General features: G+C 40.9%; 1 protein-coding gene across 1 annotated transcript in view; it reads right to left on the bottom strand.

The window, feature by feature from the left end:
- Positions 1-1,140: 1,140 nt before the first annotated feature.
- NINL (ninein like) overlaps positions 1,141-8,883 on the bottom strand; it is a 178,995-nt gene continuing 171,252 nt past the window's right edge. The window contains exon 23 of the mRNA XM_033095566.1: positions 1,141-1,924. Within this exon, the coding sequence (XP_032951457.1) occupies positions 1,733-1,924 (192 nt within the window). The 3' untranslated portion in view covers positions 1,141-1,732. The remainder of the gene's footprint in view (positions 1,925-8,883) is intronic.

Genomic DNA, 8,883 nt, shown 5'->3' with positions numbered 1-8,883 from the left:
TTTCTAAATACAGGTATTTAGTGCTATGAATTTTCCCCTAAGTAATGCATTAGCTCCACCCCACAAATTTTGGTATGTTGTGTTTCCATTTTCATTCAGTTCAAAATATTTTCTGATTTTCCTCTTTGCTTTGTGGGTTATTTGGCAGTGTGTTATTCAGTTTCCAAATACTGGGATTTTCCAAATACCATTCTAGTGTTGATTTCTAATTTAATTCCACTGTGGTTGGAGAACATATTTTATATGACTTGACTCCTTTTAATTTTTTTGAGACTTGTTTCAAGGCCCAGAATATTGTCTAGCTTGGTAAATGTTCCAGGTGGACTTCTGCTATTGTTGGCTGTTGCATTCTATAAACTTTAGTTGGTTGACAGTGTTTTGTAGGTCTACTAGATCCAATTTTCTTGTCACTCTAATCCTAGCCAGAAACCCAAAGTGAATGAAGACATGTACCCTTTGATGAGTTTTGACAAATGTATATACCCATGTAACCCTAACTATATTGAGACTTGCTATTTTAATAACTGGTAGAACTAATTCCTATTCAATGCTCTTTTTTTTTCAGAGTTTTCCAGATTATTTAATTTGCTTATCTAGTTGTACATACAAACTTTAGAACTGTCCCAATTCTGGGACAAGCAGTTGATTGGGGCAGGAAACACCTGTTTGTATTTTTATTGGGAATGTAGTACATTAATCAGTAATGCTGAGTCTTCCTATCCAAGAACTGAGCTTTCCATCTGTTCCAGTCTTTGGGTCTTTCCATAATGCTTTAAAGTTTTTCTCATACAAGCATGTACAGTAAATGTACAGACAAAAGGGGATGGGACACAGTAGCTGTAGGATAGTGGTTGCCTCCAGGAAGGGGAAGAAGGACAGGGTCTGTACCTCTAGGTAGAGGTAATGTTGTAGTAGAATGCTTGTAGTAGAATGTTGTAGTAGAATGCTTTTAGTAGATCTACTTGATGGGCACAACAGTGTTTTTTTATAAAACTATTTTTCTCTATGTTTGGAATATTTCATAATTAGAAAAAAACAGCAGTTAATCAATTTTAATAGAAACGTTTAGTGCAAACAGTGACTCTTCATACTACAGTAGTTTATTCTGTTAAACTGAATGACCATAATTTATGTGTACTTTGGATACTTTTTTTAACATATAATACAATTTCCAGTGTGATGACATTTTAATGAGGAGAAGACTGCATTCACAGTAAATCCCATCATCCCTGAGTCTACAGACCTAAAATAAGCACTGTCCAAACATCTGAAGGTACTTCCAGTCCTTTGTCCTTTATCTCTGAGTGTCAGTAACAGCAAGTGAAGCCTTTCTGTAATGTTTGTATAGACCCACCATTGAGAATACTAATGATCTAAACCCAAAGTAGTAACAGGAATGGTAAAACTGTACAGAGCCCTAATTTTGCATTTTAATCTCTGCAGGCAAAGTCAAAAGCACAACATTGAAATCGTTTTACCATTTTCTTTAGTCGTTTGTTGCTGAGAGCCCCCATAATCTGATTTCACCACTGAGTGACACAATTGGCAATTTTACAAGGAAATTATCCAGGATCACTTACAAAAATGTAGTCTTTTCCAACATGTCTATTTCCCTAGCATCTGGCTCATATGTCCAGGGGTGCATGGCCAATGAGCCATAGAAAATTATGGAATCACAGTCGCTTAATTGTAAAAGATGCTCTTTCAAAATGAATTCCAGGAAAACAGTCTTTTACACAGAGAGGGATGCTGAAGTGACCTTACTGATCAGTCTGTTGAGAGCTCTAACTTTTTCTTCCAAGATGCGGTTTTTTCTCTCAGCCCCTCGTTGTTTCTCTTCAGTGACCTGAAGTGCTTTCATCAGATGAGCATTTTCCACATAGAGGTCCTTGAGCAGCAAATCGGATTTTGTGTTCTTCTCAAACTAGACAGGGGAGAAAGCTATACTTTTTACTGTGAATCTAGTGCTGAAATGCTATGCTACCAGCTTGCCACCCTTTACTCTTCCATCTTTATTCAAACCGTAATTTGGGGGATTTTACAGATCTGATACATACATTGGATGTCGTGACAATTTTTGTTATCCTGGCATGTGGGAAGAAATTTGAGAATCAGAGAAACTATGTGGTAGAAAAAAATCTGTCAACTTTTTGATAATTGATTTTTACCATGAACTGAAGACATAAAAAGACCAAAATTCATAGACCTCAAAAAGGACTATTTAGGACAATGTAAAACAAGGAAATTTTTCAAGAGTGCCACAAATGTTTGGTTCATCCCAGTGTGCTCTATAAGCCACAGGCACTACATTCCCCCTGGCAGACTGGCATGGTCACCACACACAACAGCCATAGGGGCTAAGCAGTGGGGACACAAGGCCACTCTAAGTCATAAGTCCTCGTTCAAGATTCAAAGGCACCAAGGCCCTGGTCTTGGGATTCATAAGTCAACACCTTTCATTTAACTAGTGGTTACTCAGCACCACTCATGTGCCAGACACTTCCCTAGCAATAGCCCTGCAATAGTGGAGCACATATTCCAGTAAATGGAGACAGAATGGAAACAAATTACAGTATGTCAGGTGGTAAGAAGTACTGAGAAAATCCAGCAGGGGGACAGACAGCTGAGGAGGGCCTCCTATTTCGGTTGGGATGAAGAGAGAGCTTCTCTGCACGACATTTGAACAAAGGTCTAAATAAAACCCAGGAATAAATTACGAGGCTGTCTGGGCATGAACATTCCAGGCAGAGGGAGGAACAAGCGCAAAGACCCAGAGGCTGGCGCATGCTGTGGGTGACAGAATGGCTAGGGGGCCTGTGGCTGGAGGGCACGGTTCTGGGGAGGCCAAGAGAAAGGGTGTGCTGGCTAGGCAAACCTAGATCCTGTCGAATCTTGGAGGACCCTGTAAAAACACCACCTTTTACTTTGAGGGACCTGAGAAGACTGGAGGTTTCTAAGCAGAGGAGGGCCAGCACCTCAATCACTTGGAAAGGACTGCTGCTGCTGCTCCTCTGCTGACAACAGATCAGAGGAGGACATAACGACACCAAAGATGAGGGTGGGAGCAGTGGGTGCAGGGCAACCAGTGGTTGGGTTCTGTCTCTACTCTGAAGGCAGAGCTGATGGACTAGATGGGAACACTGTGATGTGGTGGGTTGGCGGGGAGGAGCCCACGGCACTCCAAAGTTTTGGACCTGAGTCAGTGGCAAGGGTGAAGCATGAAGGCAGGCAGGTGAATGTGAAGACACCTCTTTGAAGGTATTTCTGTGAAGAGCAGAGAACTGGTAGGACCAGGCCTCCTTAAGGTTTGTGTTGGGTGGCAGGCAGGGCTGCAGAGGAAGGCAGGGCTGCGAGCCAGTCTAAGAGACGTTCGCACAGACTAGGTGGCTGTGAGCGTAGCAAGAGCACAGTGCACATTTGCTTTGGGCTGGGCGCTTCTGGTCTTCCAGGGAAACCAGCAACACTCCCTGCTGAGCGGAGAGGGAAGAGGTGATAGAGGGCAGAAGGGAGGAAGGGGGGGTGCAAATGAGCCAAGGCGTATGGGCTGGGTGGATGGGCAACAGCCACAGGACTGAATCAGAAGTGAGGTTTGACCAGGTGAGAGGAGGCAAACTGAGGGTTTGCAAGGGAGTGACTGTAAGGGGGACTCATGGAGAGTCCGTGACAGTTGGAAGGGAAAATGAGGACTGGGGAGATAGTGAGAGGGTCAGTGGATGACAGAGCAGCAAAGCCCAGAAGGTGGGAAGGACGGGGACAGGCCTCTGTGAGTGACTCAACCCGGGAACCTTCCACCACAATTCGGGAACAAGAGGCAGCACAAATGTTTTATCCCATGTGGGCTCTGTTCAGGATCCCTCAGATAAACACACAGTTGATTACTATGCAATACAAATATTTCTGCAGATTCTCACATTTCTCTTAATTTCTTCTAGCACTGCACTAGAACTCCTGGAGTGGCTCCTATTTCCTTTTTTCTGTGTCTCTCCTTTGCCTCTATCCTTGCCCCGCCCTGCCAGCACCCCTGATGCTGGCTGTTCCACCGCAAGTTCTTCCAGTTCTTACCAATTTAAATTGCTGGCTGAGTGAGACTTTAAGCTTTTACTGATCAGGGCAGTTATGACCTTTTTTTTTTTTTGGTTTCCTTCTTTGCTTCCTATAGCAGCCCAAGTTATTTTTCCCCCAGAGTGATTTCTTTAAAAACATGAAGTGACGTCATAAAATGGTGGTATGAGGTGAGTCTCTTGAAATATCCTCTGAAATTTACAACAAATTGAAAAACTATAACTACACAAATGACTCCCTGCGCAGCAGACAGGAAAGACGAAGAGGCTCACTACTGAACTCACCTAAAGGTGGGCAAACTGCATGAGCGGGGGAGGAGGGAAGGGAGAAGTGCGGAGATGGTGCCGCGTGGGCTCAGGACGCAGACCTAGCTCAGTGCTCTGAGCTCACTGCATCCCGGAACTACTGCAGCTGTGGGAGAGGGAAGAACTCGGACTGCTAGGGCTCCTTTTATGGCCCACAGGGTTGAGGGGACAGCATATAACACGGCTGAACCCAACGCTCACGGCAGAGACCTCAGAGCAAAGACTGAGGAAAGAAGGCTGAAAATGGTGGTTTAAGCCCTCACTGCTGCAGAGATGGAAGCGTTAGGAACTGAGACTAACTGCCCCCTCTCTACCCTCCCAGAGCTTGCCACACCCCCAACTGCCCGGTGCTAGAAGCAAAACAGTAGCAGTGTCAGATCAAAAGAACAGAATATTTGCAGTACTGAGAACTGTGGTCCGCGAACACAGATTCGTAGCCCAACTAGATTCCAGCAAAGGGGAGGGAGCTGTGGAAGGAGGACTGGCTGTGGTGGACGTCGCCATTGCTCTAGGCCACCTCTCACAACCCACCCCGCCCCTGTCCCCACCTATCCTTGCCTCCAGTCGGATCCCGGCAGGAGTAAACAGAACAGCTGAAACTCATGGGCTCTGAATCTGGTCCAGGAAAAGCTTTGGAAATTCAAAAGCTCTCCGCATCCCTACAAGGACATGGCACCCTACGACCCAGGTGAACAGTTCACAAAGGAGAAGCCCGCCTTCCAGGGAATGCCCCTATTGTGTGAGAAGCTGGAATACTGAAGAGAAAACATAACACTACAATGTGAGAGAGAATAAAAGCCTGCAGTCAGAGAGAAAAATAAAACATTCTCCCAACACCAACTGGAAAATTAAAGAAAGACCTCTTTTTATCAACCTGTTGCAGAACCCACCCTGTAGATATCTAGGAAGAGAAACGATAAATCATTAATTGCCATGAATAACCAAGGTAACAAGACAGCTCAGCTAGAAAATGAAAAGTCTTCCGAAAATGAACTTAAAGATATGGAAATATGTGACTTAAATGACAGAGAATTCAAGATTGCAGCAAGAAAACACAGACATGCAGTTTAATGAACTCAGAAACACAATCAAACAACAAAATGAACATTTTACCAAAGATACTAAAATTTTAAAAAAGAACCAAACAGAATTTATGGAGATGAAGAACTCAATAAAAGAAATGAAGAATGAAATAGGCAGCTTAGGTAGAGGAGGTGACCAGATGGAGGAAAGAATCAGTGACATCAAAGATAGAAACCTGGAAGTGACACGGATAGAAGAGAAAGAGACTTGAGACTGACAAGAAATGAAAGAACTCTACAAGAACGTTCTGACTACATCAGAAAGAGAAATATAAGAATAATGGGCATACCAGAAGGAGAAGAAAGAGAGAAAGGAATAGAGCATATATTCAAAGAAATAGTTGATGAGAACTTCCCAAACTTGTGGAAAGAACTGGATCCAAGAATCCAAGAAGCAAATAGAACACCTAATTACCTCAACCACAAGAGGCCTTCTCCAAGGCACACTGTATTGAAGCTGTCAAAAATCAATGACAAAGAAAGAATGCTCAAGGCAGCCAGGGAAAAGAAGACAGTAACCTACAAAGGAAAGCCCATGAGAATATCATCAGATTTTTCAGCAGAAACTCTCAAGCCAGGAGGGAGTGGAACCAAATATTCAAACTATTGAAAGAGAGAAATTATGAGCCAAGAATAATATACCCAGCAAAGATATCCTTTAGATATGAAGGAGGAATAAAGACCTATCCAGACATACAGAAGCTGAGGGAATTTTCTAACACATGACCTGCATGAAAAGAAATACTACAGGAGGCTATTCAATCACCATCAACAGGGACAATTTGTGGCAACCAAAACATAAAAAGGGGGAGAGTAAAGGCCTGAACCGGAATATGGGTATGGAGAAGGTAAGCATACTGAAGAAAATGGAACACTCTAAATACCAAACGTTCTTTTACATAAACTTAAGGGTAACCACTCAAAAAAAATCCAGAACTGAAATATATACTCTAATAAAAGAAGAAACAGAGGGAAAAATCATAGAATATCACCACACAGAAATAACAGACAACAACAAAAAGGCAGAGAAACAATGGAGGCACAGACTTACCAGAAAACTAAACATAAAATAATAGGAAAACCTCACATATCAATAATCACAGTAAATGTAAATGGACTGAACTGACCAATAAAAAGGCACAGGGTAGCAGATTGGATCAAAAAACTAAACCCAACCATATGCTGTCTCCGAGACACATCTCAGCTACAAGGAGAAACACAAACTCAAAGTGAAAGGGTGGAAACTGACACTCCAAGCAAATGGTATGCAGACAAAATCAGGTGTAGCCATAATGATATCAGATGAAACAGACTTCAGGGTGAAAAAGGTAACAAGAGACAAAGATGGACACTTCGTAATGGTAAAAGGGACTATACAACAAGAGGACATACCATGCAACTAATAACAGAACTAAAGGGAGAATTTGACCAAAACAGTTATAGTAGGGGACCTAAATACATCATTGACAGTTATGACTAGATCATCCAAACAGAAAAAAAATAAACAGCAGCCCTAAATGATACATTAGATGAAATGGACATAATTGACATTTGTAGAGCATTTCATCCAAAAACATCAGACTACACTTTCTTTTTCCAGTGTACATGGGACGTTCTCAAGGATAGATCATATATTGGGTCATAAAACTAACCTCAGCAAATTTAAGAAGACTGAAATCATACCAAGCATATTCTCTGATCACAAGGCTTTGAAATTGGATATCAGCTGCAAAAAGAAAGCAGGAACAACCACAGATACGTGGAGAATAAACAACATACTTTTAAAGAATGAGCAGGCCAAAGAAGAAATAAGAGGAAAGATCAAAAGGTACACAGAAACAAATGAGAATGAAAACAAATCCTACCAAAATTTTTGGGATTTAGCGAAAGCAGTTTTAAGAGGGAAATTTATATCATTACAGGCCTATCTCAAGAAACAAGAAAAATCCCAAATAAATAACCTCACATTCCACCTTAAAGAACTAGAAAAAGAAGAACAAATGAAACCCAAGGTCAGCAGAAGAAAGGAAATAATAAAAATCAGAGCAGAACTAAAAATAGAGAACTAAAGACAATAGAAAAAATTAATGTGACAAAGAGCTGGTTCTTTGAAAAGATTAACAAATTTGACAATCCCGTGGCTAGACTCACTAAGATTAAAAGAGAAAAGACACTAATAAACAAAATCAGAAATCAAAGAGAGGAAGTTATCACGTATGCCACAGAAATACAAAGGATCATGCAAGAATATTATGAAGGACTATATGGCACCAAATTCAATAACTTAGAAGAAATGGACAAGTTCTTAGAAACATATAGCCTTCGTAGGCTGACCCATGAAGAACTGGAAAATCTAAATAGACCTATCACTAGTAACAAAACTGAATCAGTCATCCGAAACCTTCCCAAAAGCAAAAGTCCGGGACCAGATGGCTTCACTAGTGAATTCTACCAAACCGTCAAAGAGGATCGAAGACCAGTACTGCTCAAACTCTTCCAAAACTTGAAGAAGAGACAATACTCCCTAACTCATTTTTATGAGGTTAACATTACCCTGATACCAAAACCTGGTAAGGATAATGCAAAAAAAGAAAACTCCAGACCAATCTTTGATGAGTACAGATGCAAAAATCCTAAACAAAATTCTAGCAAATTGAATGCAACAATGTATTAAAAAGATTACTCAGTGCTACAGAATTGTACACCTGAAATCTATGTAATTTTACTAACAATTGTCACCCCAATAAATTAAAAAAATAAAATAAAAAATTAAAAAAAAGGATTATTCATCATGACCAAGTGAGGTTTATCCCAGGGGCACAAGGGTGGTTCAACATATGCAAATCCATCAATGCAATATATCCCATAAACAAAATAAAGGACAAAAATCATATGATTATATCAATTGATGCAGAAAAAGCATCTGACAAAATACAACATCCATTTATGATTAAAACAGTTAATAAAATAGGTATAGAAGGAAAATACCTTAACGTGATAAAGGCCATATACGACAAACCCTCATCTAATCTCATAATTAACAGTAAAAAACTGAATCCCTTTGCTCTATGTTCAGGAACTCGACCGGCGGGCTGTCCCCTGTCACCTCTGCTTTTCAACATAGTGTTGGAAGTCCTCACCAGAGCAATCAGGCAAGACAAAGAAAGAAAAGGCATCCAAATTGGGAATGAAGAAGTTAAACTGTCACTCTTTGCAGATGACATGATGCAACATAAAGAAAACCCTAAAAACTCCACCAAAAAGCTATTAGAAACAATCAACGAATACAGTAGAGTTGCCGGCTACAAAATCAACATTCAAAAGTCCACTGCAATCCTATATAGTAACAATGAAATCTCAGAAAAAGAAACAAAAAAACCCAATTCCTTTCACAATTGCAGCAAAATAATAAAATACCGGACATGACGTCATAG

This window comes from Rhinolophus ferrumequinum, chromosome 23, assembly GCF_004115265.2.
Source record: "Rhinolophus ferrumequinum isolate MPI-CBG mRhiFer1 chromosome 23, mRhiFer1_v1.p, whole genome shotgun sequence".
Lineage (NCBI taxonomy): Eukaryota > Metazoa > Chordata > Mammalia > Chiroptera > Rhinolophidae > Rhinolophus > Rhinolophus ferrumequinum.
Note: the sequence above shows the minus strand (reverse complement) of the source record. Positions and strands in the feature narration are given on the sequence as shown.